A 16,886-nucleotide genomic window follows, 5' to 3' on the forward strand; every position below is an offset into this window, starting at 1 on the left:
ACAGTAGAATAAAAGAACTACAGAGTAGAGATAAGCAAATACAGATCATAACAAACCATTCAGTCAAAATGGGGAGGAACATAAAAGGAAGATCTGAAGAGAAAAAATATTTGAGCTGACTTGAAGGAATTAATCATTATAAATTGAGAAAAAAAGAATAAAACAGAGGAAAATACCAGTATGGGGACACATGGAGAAAACAAAGGATAGGGACGAGCAGAAAGTGTTATAAAGATAGCAAAGAGATTTCTCTGGCCAAGGGGTCCTGTTGGATAATATGGAAAAACAAGCATGTGCAAACAGTAGACCAAGTAAACAAAGATACTAAATGATGGACAGAAAAGACTTGATATGCTCTAAATAAGGACAAGAAGGTACTCTTAGGGGTTTGTGAATAGGTAAGTATTACGAGATAAATATCACTTAAAAATGAACATGGATTAAATTAGAAACCAGAGAAAGAAATTATGGTGAAGGATAATGATTATATAAATTGTAACTCATTGCACAGCAAGAATGAATAACACTGAATGATTTTTAGCAAAAAGGGGAAAATTAAAAGAAATGAAGGTACATAATTTAAACTCTAGCAAAGGAAGAGCCATGAATGGATGCCTGTTTGGAAATAAATGTAATAATTGTTATCATGTTGGGTTTGAGGCAAGTTTAATTTTACAACTCCAAGATTTCAGTATGAAAAAAAAATGAAGAAGCAGTTGGGAAATTGTTGGAAAGTAATAAAGTCAGGAGAGTATGTGCATCTCTTAGGAAGTGAATGTAGAAGAAAACTGTATGCTCAAAACTGGGCCTTTAAAGTTCTTAGGAGATAAAGTTAGATGGCATCAGAAATCCCCCCAAAAATTCAGAACCAAGTAGAATGTATATTCTTTATACATTTATTTGGTCAAATACTTTACTGAGCACTTACTTTTTCCAGGCTTTGTGCTTTTTTGCAAGACAAAGTAGAAATAGAGGAGTAAAGGAATCCCGATTGATTTTTAATTTACTCAACCCCATCAGAATATTATTATTTTTCATTAATAAGTTTTCTCTGCATATTAAAGATCATTTTTTATGACCCTGACAACTGTTTCTTACAGAACTTATCTACAAGGAGGTAATGAATTCGGAAGAAAAGACTAAAAATGGTGTTGTAAAAGGACAACCTTCTCCTTCAGGTACTCACTCTCAGTGAATAACTAATAAACCAGTACTTGTGTATTTTTCTTGACCTTGAAGAGGGATTGCAGCCAATAACATTGCTAATAGAGCATATACACTAATATCACATGATTATTTCTTTCCAGTGATTTTCGTTCTATTCTTTTTGATATTCAGTGTGGCATTCATTTTGATCATGATTATTGATTATGACTAGGACAAAAGATAATAGTGAATCTTGAAGAAATGTTGACAAGGGCTGGTTAAAGGGTAACTGCTTCTCATCAAAACACAGAGCCATCATGCCCCCTGACCACCATGTCAATGTAGAGGTCAGGAATCCCTCCAGTCAAAACCTCTTTCCTCAGTCACTTGTGTTTGAATTCTTCCCAAGTTTGGCATGACAGTAGTTGAAACATCTGCCAAGATGCATTCTGATTAAAGTCAGCATGGAAAATCTTTCAGTTTGCCATCGACAGGAACAAATACACATTTGTACATATACTGTGCATATTTTGCTGATCCTAGTAATGTGCTTTAGGATTACTTGAGATAATTTACTTACACTCAGTGCTACTATATTCTTCCTAAGACCTATGTTCTGAATATAAGGAAAGTATGTGTGTGTGTGTGTGTGTGTGTGTGTGTGTGTATATAATGCACTGAGCCACCTAGGCACCCCTCTAAAACTCTTTATATACATATACACACACACACATATATATGTGTGTGTATATCTATATATATACACACACACACACATATATATGTGTGTGTATATCTATATATATACACACACACACATATATATGTGTGTGTGTGTGTGTGTGTGTGTGTATAAAGAGTTTTAGAGGGGTGCCTGGGTGGCTCAGTGCGTTAAGCATCTGACTCTTGATTTTGGCTCAGGTCATGATCTCAGGTTTGTGAGATTGAGCCCTGTGTAGGGCTCTGCATGACAGAGAGGAGCCTGCTTGGGATTCTCTGTCTGCCATTCTCTCTACCCCTCCCTTGCTCTCGCGTGCACACTGGTGCACTCTCCTTCTCTTTCTCTCTCTTGCTCTAAAAAAAAGGAGTTTTAGAAAATGTGATGGCTTATCTCTAACTTTAAACTAAACTCAACTCATTCTGGCAAGAATGTAGTTTCCAAATGATTAGTTTAGAGAAAAATGGATTTGATGCCCTACCTTTGATAAACATTTTTTTCCCCTATGGACCTTAAATTGTTTCAGGAAAAAAGATGTAGGAGAAATAATAAATTCTTCATACTCATACTAATCTTTGAATAATTGGTTTGCACCCAAATCACTATGATATCCAAACAGATACAATTTAGTTAGGACATGTTTTCTCATTTGAGTAATGTCCAGTTTTATCCCCAAGTCTTTCCTTTCCTCAAAGAGGGTGAAAAAAATCATTGGGTTGTCTGTCCATGCTCTATATTCATGCTCTATATTCCCCTCAGCCCCAACCAGATCTCTGCAACAGTTAATCTGTGATGACATAAAATCCACAATTCTCTTTTCAATACTTTCACAACACTTCCACAAAAATCTTATTCCCATGACCCATTTTATGCAAACTGTATAGTTCAGGGAAGGCAAAAAAAGGACTGAGGATGATACACATGAGATTAATTAATCATTAAAGGGATGGGATGAGTGGTCTGCCATATGAAGAAGGGTTTAAACATTTGGTAAAGAAATGGAGTTTGTATAAAATCAAGGCAAGATTCTTTAATCATTAAAACCATCATTCATATGCAAAAAGAAAGTGAGTACATGTAGAAGATTCTTTTAACTCATTAATGAGGGAAATGGCAGAATGGCAAAGATAGTTCAATGAAAGTATGAGAAATTAAGATTTATGTAGTCTGTGGGAAAAAAAAGAATATTGAAATAAGATCACTAAATTAACCCAAAACTTATAAATGTCCTAGGGCAACCAAGCTTATCTTTGTGCTTATCTTTTCTACAAGGCAGAAAAAAACCCTGATAATTTTATTTGATTAGTTTTATACAAGTTTACAGTGTATAAAGGATCATAACCAATTGAGAACATTAAGTCAAATAAAGTTATGTTCCATAAAAAATCAGATTATCCTTAGGTGGGCTTGTCAGAAAATACTCAAGTGTGATATTAAAAGGTTGCATAGTCATTTTTTTTGCCCTAATCCCAAGTGTTGGATAATATTCCTGAATAGTACCTAAAGTTACATATATAACTGCATGCTATGAATAGGCAGACCAAAGTCTTGATCAAGTAAACTCTCTTAAGTTTGAAAGAAATACATTTAAGGTGAATAAAACCAAAGGCTAGTTTACACAGCAGTTTGTTATTTCTGGAGGGGCTGGAAAATAAATGCATTCCACTAAAATTATTTAATGATAAATATAACCTAGTCTTAAAGAATTAGAACATAGGGCCAAGGTGTATGAAATTGCTGCCAGTTCAGATTCGATTTGTTTAATTTTTTTAAATGTGTGTTTATTTTTCAGAGAGAGAGAGACAGAGTGCAAGTGGGGGAGGGGCAGAGAAAAAGGGATTCACAGAATCTGAAGCAGGCTCCAGGCTCCAAGCTGTCAGCACAGAGCCCAGTGTAAGGCTTGAGCTCATGAACCCTGAGATCATGACCTGAGCTGAAGTCAGATGCTTAACGGATTGAGCCACCCAGGCTCCCCTAGATTCAATTTGTTTTAAAATCAAACACATCACTCTATTTAGATTCACCCACTCCAGTAGTAAATTCTTCTCTGAATTTCCCCATTTCTATTATGGCAGATCTATTTTCTCAGCCTCCCACTCTGAAATCCCTGACCTTTTATTCCACACTTGCATTATCACTGACCGTCACTTTCTACATCTTAAAAATTCTGCTTGCTGGATGTCTTACATCTAATTACTACCAACCCTTTCCATTAATACCACGATGATTAAAGTTGTCCTGAAGTAATCTTCCTGACTTTAGTCTCTACCTAAATTGATCTTTCAAGACTATAGGTTTGGGGGTTCCATGGATGAGTGCTCTCCAATGGCTTTGCGTCATCTACAATTTGAGTCTAGTAACCTTTTCCTGATATTGATGGCCCTCTATAATATACGCCAGGTTTTTCCACCTTTCACACTATACCTATTGTAGACTCCTATGTTCACTATTTTACTTGACTGGATCCTTGCCTTTTGGAATGCTGCCCATTCTAAAGTATTGTCTTATCAAATACTACCTTCTCCCGAAATAGTGTTTATATGTGTCCTAAAAGACTTCATATCTTATCAAAGAGTAAGATCTTTCCTTCTTATGGGTCCTAGTAGTCCCTATAATTTATTTTATTTTTTAAGCTTTTATTGATTGATCGATTTTGAGAGAAAAAATGTGTGCATGGGGCAGGGGCAGAGAGAGAAGAAGAGAGAATCCCAAGTAGGCTCCACGCTGCCAGCAGAGTCTGATCTCATGAACCACGAGATCATGACCTGATCTGAAATCAAGAGTTAGATGCTTAACCAGCTGAACCACCTAGGCGCCCCAGTCCCTGTATTTTAAATATTGTTTTATAACTTATTGGTTGTAAATTCATTTGAGATGAAAGACTGTATGTATCCATCCTTGTGTACCGTGCAGTGCCTAAGTGTTGTGCCTTGCATACAATAGTAGCTTGATAAACATTCATTAATTTGAAAATTGTTGCTGAGGTTCTCCCTTATCATGTTTCTTGGTACTATGCCAAAGGTGGAATTCAAGACAGGATCATAGCTTTGATACAGTATGCAAGTTAGTATGACTTATGCCAGGAAATATTTGTTCAACCTATTAATTGCCATAAAGATACATGGACCAAGTATCAAGTATATGAATTGGTGATATTGGTTTGGAGTTTGCCCATGCTTCAGATAAAGGTTTTCTTTCAGGTGGTTATTTGGTTATTTATTCATTCTGGGAAATGTATATTTCTAAATTTTTTGTGGGCCTGTTTAGTGTGTTAATGATTAACATGCCACTTAAAATATGCCACGTAGGCTCTGCCTACATGTGAGAAGGCGAGCCATTTTTTTTTAAATCATTCTAACTACCTATAACAATCATGAATTATCTACCTTGTACACATGCCTTATTTGATAGTTGACTGGCTTAACCAGTTTATAGTTAAAATGACGTGGATTCAATCTTCTAATACATGATTCTAAAGGACAATATTCATGGCTTAATTTTGAGAAGTCGTATGTATACTATATATTACATGACATAATTACATAGGATATGTTTGTATGCATCGTGTTGAAGCATAGGACAGCCTAGTGCTGCGGCTGACTACTAGCTCATGAGAGCTACTTGTGTACATCTCTCCCAATTGTGAGTTTATTGACCTTGTGTTAGTCGCTTGGAATCTACCATGCAGGATTTAAGATGTGGAGATTGGCTCACTCTACAAATCCTGGGCATTTTTCCCCCCATGGAGAGCCAATTGTTAAATTTTTATGGGCAAACCACTGTATGTGTGTGTTGTGTGCACGTGATACGCATTTATGCAGTAGACTGCTGAAAGAAAAAGCAATTACTAAGAAAACTTGAAAAGTCAGCTTTTTTGCTTTCTTCATTGTATTCACCATTTTTCATTAATGTTTGCATATCATATTTATTTTGCAAATAGCCAGGATGAAGTAACAGTACAACAACTCCCATAATATTAAGTCATGGCCACACCAGGAACCTGGAAGCAAGAGAATAAGTTAATGCAGTTTCTTAGTGAAACTAAGAAAACCTGAGTGAAAATTGTTCTCCTGCCCAAATGCATGTTTTAGTGATACTTTAAAAATGTAAATAGGAAGTTAAATGTGCGTTTGCAGAATAATATACAGGTTTGAAATTTATCGATGGAATTGTTGTGTATCAATAAGAAATAAATCTAAACTTCAGATACATTTCTAAATAAATAATTGTACTCCCTTCTGCTATCTGATTTCACTTGCACAGTGATTTATTTTCAAGAATAGCATGGCTGCTTACTTTCTGAATTGATTTATAAAGACTGCTAAGGGAATAGCAGTTCATGAATAGAAATTAATTTTCTTCTAGAGCATTTTTTATAAAATGTTAGAGTTGGAACAAATATAGGAGGCTGTCCATTCCAAAAGTTCTTTGTTTACCATTCCCATTCCACCCAAGAAGTAAGCCTCCTATAAGTAACAGTGACTCACCAAAATAAAGACATTTAGCATTAGGATGGGTAGAGATTTTTCAGAATCTCTAAATGGCAGATAAAACTCCTCAGGTGATTTAAATATACAACTCCCCCTCACTTACCCCCACCCACTCACCACATACTATGGCAATGTGTCATTCCAAATTATAGTCACTGATCTAGTCCAATAGTTATTATTTTTTATTTAAACCTCATGGTTCCTGGGTGGTTCAGTCAGTTAAGCATCTGAGTCTTTGTTTCGACTCAGGTCATGATCTCACAGTTTTGTGAGTTCGAGCCCCACATTGGGCTTTATGCTAGCAGTGTGGAGCCTGCTTGAGAGTCTCTCTCTCTCTCTCTCTCTCTCTCTCTGCCCTTCCCCCACTTACCATCTCTCTCAAAATAAATAAATAAACTTAAAAAAATTTAGAAACCTCAGCCCTTAATAAGATGAGGCTCAAGATCATACTTAAAGAGAAAGCTGTATCTCAGTGATTTTTTTATTCCAGTACTTCTAATTCTCTGTGTCTACTTCTTTGTGCATGGAAAATAATTTCTTTAAAAAAAGCAGAGCAGTGATGCCTGGGTGGCTCAGTTGGTTAAGCATTGGACTTCGGCACAGGTCATGATCTCATGGTTTGTGGGTTTGAGCTCTATGTCAGGCTCTGTGCTGATAGCTCAGAGCCTGGAGCCTGCTTTGGATTCCGTCTCCCTCTCTCTCTCTGCCCCTCTCCTGTTTGCACTCTTTCTGTCTCAAAAATAAATATTTAAAAACATTAAAAGTAAATAAATAAACATTAAAAAATTTAAAAAGCAGAACATTTTCCCTGAAATAATAAGTATCTTGTGACTACATAACTTATAGTTTGAGAAATTTCCATTAGCATAACTTCTTTCCGTAAAACTTATTTTTTGGTCAGGTAGCATTGAAAGTAGTTGCTCTTCCTCATTTGCAGCCCTACTACTATTTTGTTACTTTTAATAGCATTTTTATTGACAAAAATTTGCAATGCTTTATTCATAGCAAACTTTTTTAAAAAATTGGATTTCTCTGAAAAAAAATATAGAAGGTAGGGATGTTTCACATTGCTAGGACATCCTGGGCAGGTGAATGTTATAATCAAATTCAAGTCAGTTCAGTTCCATGTAAGAGATTTTCACAAACTGGCAGTAAATTAATAATTTGAAGCCAAGGTCCATTTCTTGACTCTTCCATTTGCGTTTGGTTTTATGGTTACAAAATTTGTTTATTACCTACACAAAAAGAGACCTGAAAGGATCATTCAGTAAAGCCAGAGTAGCTGCAGTCAAGAGTGTATTTATTATAGTGCAATAGAAGTCATATAGAAGCAAAGATTTTTCATGTAATAGTGGGGGACTGGTTGATATTTAACAACCATATTTATTAAAATTAATTTTTATTTTTAAAAAATTTTAACGTTTATTTATTTTTGAGAGACGCAGAGAGAGAGAGAGAGAGAGAGAGAGAGTGAGTGGGGGAGGGGCAGAAAGAGATAGGGAGACACAGAATACGAAACAGGCTCCAGCCTCCCAGCTGTCAGCACAGAGCCTGATGCAGGGCTCGAACTCACGAACTGTGAGATCATGAACTGAGCCAAAGTCGGAAGCTTAACTGAACCAGTCAGGCGCCCCCTATCTGTTCTTTTAAAAGGACGGATTAATAGCATTTACCAATTTCTGTGGTGTACTTATCTCACTGTGACCAATTTCAAGCTACCTATGTGACATCAATGAAGGCAGAGTTGGAAAGAGATGCTAATGCTAATACTTGGCTCTCAGAAGCCACGAAAGGCCAGCTGTAGCACACTGCTAGACAGTACACACGATTGTTTCATCATAACGCTATACAGAAAAGACCCAGTCTCATACAATAAACAGATGTAATGGGAATTTTGTAGAAGAAACGTTAGAAGAGAGGACCTCTCTTAATGAATTTGTGCTATAAAAAAATCAGGAACAGTAGTCTAGGAAACCATAGAAATACAGTTGATAAAGAGTTTGAACTTTGAGTAATCGAATGCTAACTATATAATTTGCATTCAACATTGATAAAATAAAGGGCAAGCCATTCCAATATATAGAAGATAGCCAGCTGATGAACAAAGTAAGAAGAAAGACAACTACAACAAAATTATTTCCCTTAGTCAAAAATAGTTGAGCAGTTTCACCAGTTTCATAGGCGAAATTTGCTTTCTCTCACAAAACCTATCTAGAAGAGTACACACAAAAGATACTCGGTGCTTTGTTAAACTGAGTACGTTTCTGTACTGAACACTAGAGATTGAGGAAGATAGGAGAAATGAAGAAGTATGATGAAAGAAGTAAAAAGAAGCAAGGGAAACAAACATGAGGTAATCATGTAGCAAAGCTATATATGATAGTGAGATGGCTCACATGGCATAAGACCTAGAATGTTCCACAAGTGTGTTGACAATATTCTGATTATTAAAACAGATATAGTAGGAGTGCTGTGTATTTTAGAAGCGTAATCTGCAGTGTGATTCCTTTTATATAAAAAGTTTATTAAACACTCCTTTCAGTTCTACCTTCAGTTTGTGTGTTTCTGTGGGAATTTCCTCAACGTTCTTTGTAATCTCTCTAGCTGCCACATTGTTGTTGGTTTCTGTTTATTTGTAAACATCGAATTGTGTTCTTAAAAGGGAACCTCGGGGCGCCTGGGTGGCTCAGTCGGTAAGCGTCCAACTTTGGCTCAGGTCATGATCTCGCGGTTCGTGAGTTCGAACCCCGCATCGGGCTCTGTGCTGACAGCTCAGAGCCTGGAGCCTGCTTGGGATTCTGTGTCTCCCTCTCGCTCTCTGCCCCTCCCCCACTCACACTCTGTCTCTCTCTCAAAAATAAACATTAAAAAAAAAGGGATCCTCATCTCAGGTAAGTCCTATCTCACCCTTGAGTAAAGTACTCAACTTTAACTGTGACAATCAAAACAGGTCCATATAACCAGCTCCAGCCAGGAGAGGAGAAAAACCCTATCTCAAGAGAAGACCAGGACTATTATGTAGAGATACTTTTAAATACTTTTTGATTTGTATTATGCCAAAACTTTACTTAAAAATTTTCAAACTAGTTATTTTGTCATAATTTAAATAAAGCACAATAACAAAAATCTCCCTCATTAACTTGGGTATTTCGGTTAATTATAACACTCAAGAGATGTATATGTCATCATTTGAACCATTTGTTCTCCAATCCATTGGCATCAAGACTTCTTCTTCACTCAATCATTTGTGTTTCTATATACTAACAATGAACAGAAAACAATCCCATTTACAATAACATCAAAAAGAATAAAATACAAATTTAACAAAAGAAGTGCAAATTTTTTACTCTGAAAACTGCAGAACATTGTTGAAAGAAATTAAATACCTAAATAATGGAAAGACATTCCATTCATTCACTGATTAGAAGATTTAATATTGTTAAGATGACAATACTCTCCAAATTGATCTACAGATTAAATATACTCATCACAGTCACAGCTACCTTTTTCTTTGCTGAAATAGGCTGTTCTTAAAATTCACATGGAACTACAGGGGATACAGAATAGCCAAAACAATCTTGAAAAAAAAAAGAAACAAAGTTGGAGGATTCACACTTCTTGATTTCAGAATTTATCACACACTGCAGTGGTCATGACAATGGGGTATTTGCTTGAGGATATACATATAGATCAATTAAATAAAATTGAGAATCCAGAAATAAACCCTTACATTTATGGTCAATTGATTTGTAGCAAGGATTTTAAGACAACTCCATGGACAAAGAACTACCTTTTCAATAAATGGTGATAGGACTACTAGATATCCATATGCAAGAGATTGAAGGTGGACTCTTACCTCAGATAGAATATAAGAATAAATTCAAAATAGATCACAAACTTAAGTGTAAAAAATGAAAATTATAAAGCTCTTATAAGAAAACATAGGAGTAAATCTTCATGATATTGGGTTAGGAAATGGTTTCTTAGGTATGACCCTAAAAGCACAGTTGCAAAAGGAAAAATAGGTAAATTCAACTTCATCAAAATTAAAAACACGTGTGCTTCAAAAGATACCATCAAGAAAATTAAAAGATAATCCATAGAAAAGGAGGAAAACATTTGCAAATCTTATATAGTAAGAGACTTTGTACCCTGAATACATAAAGAACTCTTATAACTCATTAAAAAAAAAGAAAATAACAGTTAAAAAATGGCCATAGGATCTGAATAGACACTTCTCCAAAGAAGATATAGAAATGGCCAACAAGCACATGTAAAGATACCCAACATCATTAGCCATTAAGCAAATACAAATCAAACCACAATGCAATGAAATACCATTTAACATACACCAGATGGCTGTAATAAAAAAGATAATGAGGAGTACTGGAGAGGAGAAGGAGAAATTGGGACCCTCATACACCTCTGGTAGGAATGTAAACTGGTATAGCCAATTTGAAAAAGTTTTTCAGTTCCTTAAATGTTAAACATGGAGTTATTCTATGACCCATCAACTCCACTCTTCAGGTTTAGAAATAAAAACTTACACGTGAATGTTCATACATTATTCATAATAGCCCAAAATTGAAACAACCTAAATGTCTATCAAATGCCCTTCAAATAATCAATAGGTAAACAGAAGTGACATATCCATACAATGGAATATATTTCAGTATTAAAAAGGAATGAAGTTTTTGTATATGCTACAGCATTAAGAACCTTGAAAACACTATGTTATGTGAAAGGAGCCAGTCACCAAAGTTCACATATTGTATGATTCCATTTATAAGATGTGTCCAGAATAGGCAGTTTTCTAGACAGAAAGTGGGTTAGTCATTGCTTATGGCTGGTGGGTAAGTAAAAAACAGAGTGCAGGGTTTCCTGTCGGGGTGATGAAAACATCACAGAATTGATTGTGGTGACAGTTGCACAATTTTGTGAATATCCTAAAAATGATTGAATGGTACAAATTAAATTTGTGAATTACATCTCAAAAAAGTTGTTACAAAAAGGTATATGAGCAATATTCATATTTTAAGTTAAAAGTAAATCTAAATGATAGTATCATGATTTGAAAGTTATGTGTGTAGTATAGGAGATATGTCACGCAGGAGATGAATGGACACTATGAACAAAGCCATTCACTCTGTCAGCCCACAGTTGATTGAGACTTTATTAGAGGTGTGTGTCCAGTTTTAATCTCTACCCTTTAATATGGATGTGGAGAATTGAAGATTCTGAGAAGTCAGTCATAGTGATGTTAAATTATCATTGGCCAACATTTATGAAAACACATGAGGGTGTTGGTGTTGGCATAATTTAATCCAGACTGGAGTGGGGAGGATAGAGCTAGGCATTTGAGTTATGTAAGGAAGTCAAAAGTTGTCTGCTAGTGTATGAAATTTACTAGTATATGTCAGGAGAAGAAATGGAGTATCTCTGTATCATATCTCTAAAGGATGCAATTAAGTAAAATTGGAATAAACTGAAGCCAGGGAACTTTACATTACACATTGTTCTGATAATGAGAGTTAATTATTTATAGGTAGATATTAACAAGAGCCTTAAAAGTCTCGAGACATTCAAGATTAAGAGGTATTCATACTTTTAAGAGTTTAAAGAACATGGAAAATGCATAAGCTTTTTTGTATATAAACATATCTGGATACAAAAGAATATATATTAAATAACCACAATTAGAGAAACTTCATAGCAAAAACACTAGAAGGAAATATACCCAAAGTTTAACAGTTATTATTTATTTGAGGATCAGTGCCTATTTTATGTTCTTTGTTTTCTATATTGTTTCACACCCCCCATAATTTGTATAAATATGTTTATAATCAACAAATAAAAATTTTAAATACTTATAAGATACATATAATCTTTCCTAGTTTATGTGTATGTGTTCTCTCCACATAATGTCACATCTTTAAAAAAAATTTTTTTTAATGTTTATTTATTTTTGAGAGAGAGAGCATGAGTGGGGGAGAGGCAGAAAGAGAGGGAGACAGAGAATCCAAAGCAGGCTCCAAGCTCTGAGCTGTCAGCACAGAGCCCGAAGTGGGGCTCAAACTCACAAACCGTGAGATCGGGACCTGAGCCGAAGTCAGACACTTAACCGATTGGGTCACCCAGGCATCCCAGAAAATGTCACATCTTAATCACATTTTTTTCATAGAGAAGAAATGTTTACCCCAAGAGCAAAGACATTGTGTTAGCCTCACCACTTCACAGACTTAAAAAATTTATTTTTTAATTTTGAGTATAGTTGACACACAATGTTATAGTAGTTTCAGGTGTACAATATAGTGATTCAGCTTCTCTATACTTCATGCTCTTCTCGCCACAGTGTTGTTACCCATCTGTCACCTTACAATGCTGTTACAATACTATTGAGTCTGTTCCCAATGCTGTGCCTTTTATTCCCGTGACTTACTCATTCCATAACTAGAAGGCTGTATCTCCTACTCCCCTTCACCCATTTGTTCATCCTTCTACTGCTCTCCCTTCTGGCAACCTTCGGTTTGTTCTCTGTGTTAATAGGTCTTATTTGGCTTTTTGTTTCTTTGTGCACGTGTTTTGCTTTTTACATCCCACATAATGTGAAATCATATGGTATTTGTCTTTCTCAATTTGACTTATTTCACTTAACATAATACCCTCTAAGTCCATCCATATTGTCACAAATGGCACAATCTCATCCTTTTTAATGGCTGTGTAATTCCATTGTATGTATACACACACACACACACACACACACACACACATATATATATATATATACATACATATATACCACATCTTTCTTATCCATTTGTTTATTGATGGACACTTAGGTTGCTTCCATATCTTGGGTATTGTAAATACTGCAATAAACATAGAGGCGCATGTGTCTTTTCAAATTAGTGTTGTTTTCTTTGGGTAAACATCCAGTAGTGGCATTACTGGATTATATGTTATTTCTATTTTTTTATTTTTTTGAGGAATATCCATAATTTTTTCTAAAGCCACTGTACCAGTTCATATTCCCATCAATAGTGCATGAGGGTTAGTTCTTCTCTGCATTCTCATCAACACTTGTTGTTTCTTGTCTTTTTTATCCTAGTCGTTCTCACAAGTGTGAGGTGATATGTCTTTGCAGTTTTGATCTGTATTTCCCTAATGATTACTGATGTTGAGCATCTTTTCATGTGTTTGTTGGTCATCTGTATGTTTTCTTTGGAAAAATGTCTATTCAGGTTCTCTGCCCATTTTTTAATCAGATGGTTTGGTTTTTTTTTTTTTTTTTTTTTTTTTTTTTTTTTTGGTGTTGAGTCATATATGTTCTTCATTGATTTTTTTTCTGATCTATTAGATCTTTGTGATAACACTATTATAACTTATTTTGGATTTGTTATTTTTCACCAAATGTACCTTGCTCAAATGTAAATTTGCTCTGATAACATTTTTAATGAGAATTCTTCCTCTTTAATTTTATTAGATGATTTAAACTATAGATATTTTTAATAACAAACAATTTCACAAAGGATGCGTTTTTACCACCTATATTGCTTAAGTATAAAGAATACATGGGGCTCCTGGGTGGCTCAGTCAGTTGAGCGTCTGACTTTTGATTTAGGCTCAGATCATGATCCCAGGGTTGAGGGATCAAGCCCTGCGTCTATTGCTTAGCATGGATCCTGCTTGGTATTGTCTCTCTCTCTCTCTCTCTCTCTTTCCCTTTTTTTCTTTCTCCATTTGTCCCCCTCTCCCCTGCTCATGTGCTCTCTTTCTCTCACACACACAAAAAATATATATAAAGAAAAAAAAGTAAACTGTTTCCAATGGTTTCATTATATTTTGCAGTGCCTCTTGCTCATTTTTCCTTTGTAGTTCTCAAAGATATAACTCAGCAAGTATTTACTGAGTGATTATCATGAGCACGCTTCTTCTCAGAGTTTCAAAATTTTTATATCACCACAGAGCAGATAAATAAAATACTTTTTTCAAACTAACTTAATTCAGAGGTCTTGTTTTGTAGTTTGCCAGGTAAGCAAACCTGCTGGAACATAAACACAAAATCAAAAAGCATGCTTTTGCTGCTGCTGCTTCTTCTTCTGTTATTATTATTAGTAGTAGTATGTATATGGTGGTGTTTTGATGATGATGATGATGATGATGTCTATGGTAACTTTCACTGAAAGTCCCACTTAGCTTTTCTGTATGGAGTTTAAATTTGAGATCACTTTAATGACTATGACAAATTTACTTAATATTCCTTTATTTTTCAAGAGCTGTAGTCTTCCAAGTAATTCTGAGTTTTGGGTTTTACCTCAGCCCATATTTTTGGGATTGGACCCTTACATGTGTTTTTTTTTAAAAGCCCTACATTAAAAACATCCAGGTTGAGATCATTATATTAAAAGGTTTTCCTCATCTGCCTTTGCCATAGGACAGTGGTCTTTAACCTTTGACAGCACAGCATCATGAGAGCTTTAAAAAATGCAAATTCACTGGCTTCACGCAGGCCAGTTATATTACAATATTGGACGTGGGAAGGGTGACTGGGGTGTTCAGTGGGGTATTTTTGTTTTTGTTTTCTGCTAAGAGCATCACAGGTGGGTTCCAAGGTTGAGTGAATAACTTGTGACCAGGGACTTACGTTGTTACATTTTGATTTTCACCATCAAATACAGAGCCCTGGATTAGTTGTGCTATGAAGGCTTGTCAAATGAACGATGGACTAAACATCACCTCTTGTATTTGCCCCTGCCTGCATCCTGAGTGACAATGAGTCTAGTTCCAGATTTAGTCATGTTGGTCTTCATTTTCTTAGCACAGGTGCAGCAGTGAACAGCAGTGAGAGTCTCCCTCCATCTTCGTCTGTCAATGACATCTCCTCCATGTCCACCGACCAGACCCTGGCATCTGACACTGACAGCAGCCTGGAAGCCTCAGCAGGACCCCTGGGTTGTTGCAGGTGACTAGCCGCCTGCCTGCGAAACCCAGCATTCTTCAGGAGATGATGCGATGGAACACACACACACGCAGACACGCGCACACACAAACACAGACACGCAACTATAAGAAAATGGCAAGGGAGAGAATCCAAGCCTAAAATTGAAACAAATCTTTCAGCCTGCTTCTTCTCCAGAGTTCTGTATTGCAGCTAAGCTAAATGTATATTTAACTTCTAGTTGCTCTTGCTTTGGTCTTCCTCCAATGATGCTTACTACAGAAAGCAACTCAAATACAATTAGAAAAGCCTTTTCCATAAAGTGTAATTTTAATGGCTGCAAAACCAGCAACCTGTAACTGCCCTTTCAAATGGCATGACAAGGTGTGCAGTGGCCCCATCCAGCATGTGTGTGTCTCTATCTTGCATCTACCTGCTCCTTTTGGCCTAGTCAGATGGATGTAGATACAGATCCGCATGTGTCTGTATTCATACAGCACTACTTACTTAGAGACGCTACTGTCAGTGTCCTCAGGGCTCTACCAAGACATCATGCACTGGGGTACCACATGGTCCATTTCATGTGATCTATTACTCTGACATAAACCCATCTGTAATATATTGCCAGTATATAAGCTATTTAGTTTGTTAATTGATTAAGCTGTATGTCTTATAAGAAAACATGTAAAGGGGGAAAATATGGGGGGAGTGAGCTCTCTCGGACCCTTGAAGATGTAGCTTCCAAATTTGAACTGATTAAATGGCACCTGTATACCAATTTGTAGAAAGAACATATGTGATGCTTATGTACAGTGTGGGGGTGGGAGGGGGTAACAGTTTCCAGGTACTAAATGGTTTGGCTTTTAGAAGGAAGGTGGGGTAAAAAGTTAAGGGTCTTTTCTCTGACACTGAGCCTGTAGGAGAGACTAGAGTGTAGCATTTCAGTGTGGAGGAACACCTCAAAGAGATTATTACCCAGATAATATTCTGGAGACACCGACATCCACAGTTTACAGAGTAGACCTCATTGTCATTTACAAATCATGTGTCACATCTGGACAGAGAGTGGCAGGTGGTGAGTCAGGGTTATTGTGTCCATATCTGATGGTAAGAACCCCTCCCTGGAACGAAGTGGAATTGCCTCTGGATGATGTACTTAACAGAAAATGAACCTACGTAGACTATTTTCAGATTGTGGGTTGTGTTTTCCATGAGTGTGCTACTTCCCAGGTTTATACCCTGCCATGGTTTTATTTTGAGAAAAAATGTTACTTTCCTCTTCTGGAATAAAAAAGAAATGTTAGTTACTTAAACTTAAAAACAAACAAACCCAAAACACGGGGTGATCCTCAGGTCAGCATTTGAAAACATTTCCACAGACGTTACTATTCCTCAGGGGTTTCCCTGACTCCTTAATATGGCTGATGTTCCATGTTTATTTATTTTCATAAATTTGAACAATTCAAGAAGGGCTGATAATCTGAGTTTTGTACTGCAGTTGATGTGACAGCAATAACTCTTCCCATAAGTTACTGCTGCTAAATAGCTTTAGCAATATGAGTTTGTCTTAAAAGCCATGAAGCGTATGTGTCAA

General features: G+C 36.1%; 1 protein-coding gene across 12 annotated transcripts in view; it reads left to right on the forward strand.

Annotated features, from left to right (window-relative positions):
* MAPK10 (mitogen-activated protein kinase 10) overlaps window positions 1-16,146 on the forward strand; it is a 557,027-nt gene extending 540,881 nt beyond the window's left edge. For 6 of the 12 annotated variants that reach the window (XM_047857253.1, XM_047857262.1, XM_047857255.1 and 3 more), the window contains 2 exons: window positions 1,101-1,178; window positions 15,178-16,145. In XM_047857253.1, the coding sequence (XP_047713209.1) occupies window positions 1,101-1,178; window positions 15,178-15,320 (221 nt within the window). In that variant the 3' untranslated portion in view covers window positions 15,321-16,145. Of the gene's footprint in view, window positions 1-1,100; window positions 1,179-15,172 lie in introns of all 12 variants that reach the window. The other 6 variants (XM_047857257.1, XM_047857254.1, XM_047857261.1 and 3 more) reach the window with 2 other exon arrangements.
* Window positions 16,147-16,886: the final 740 nt, after the last annotated feature.

The sequence above is a fragment of the Prionailurus viverrinus genome, chromosome B1, assembly GCF_022837055.1.
Source record: "Prionailurus viverrinus isolate Anna chromosome B1, UM_Priviv_1.0, whole genome shotgun sequence".
In the NCBI taxonomy this organism is placed as follows: Eukaryota; Metazoa; Chordata; class Mammalia; order Carnivora; family Felidae; genus Prionailurus; species Prionailurus viverrinus.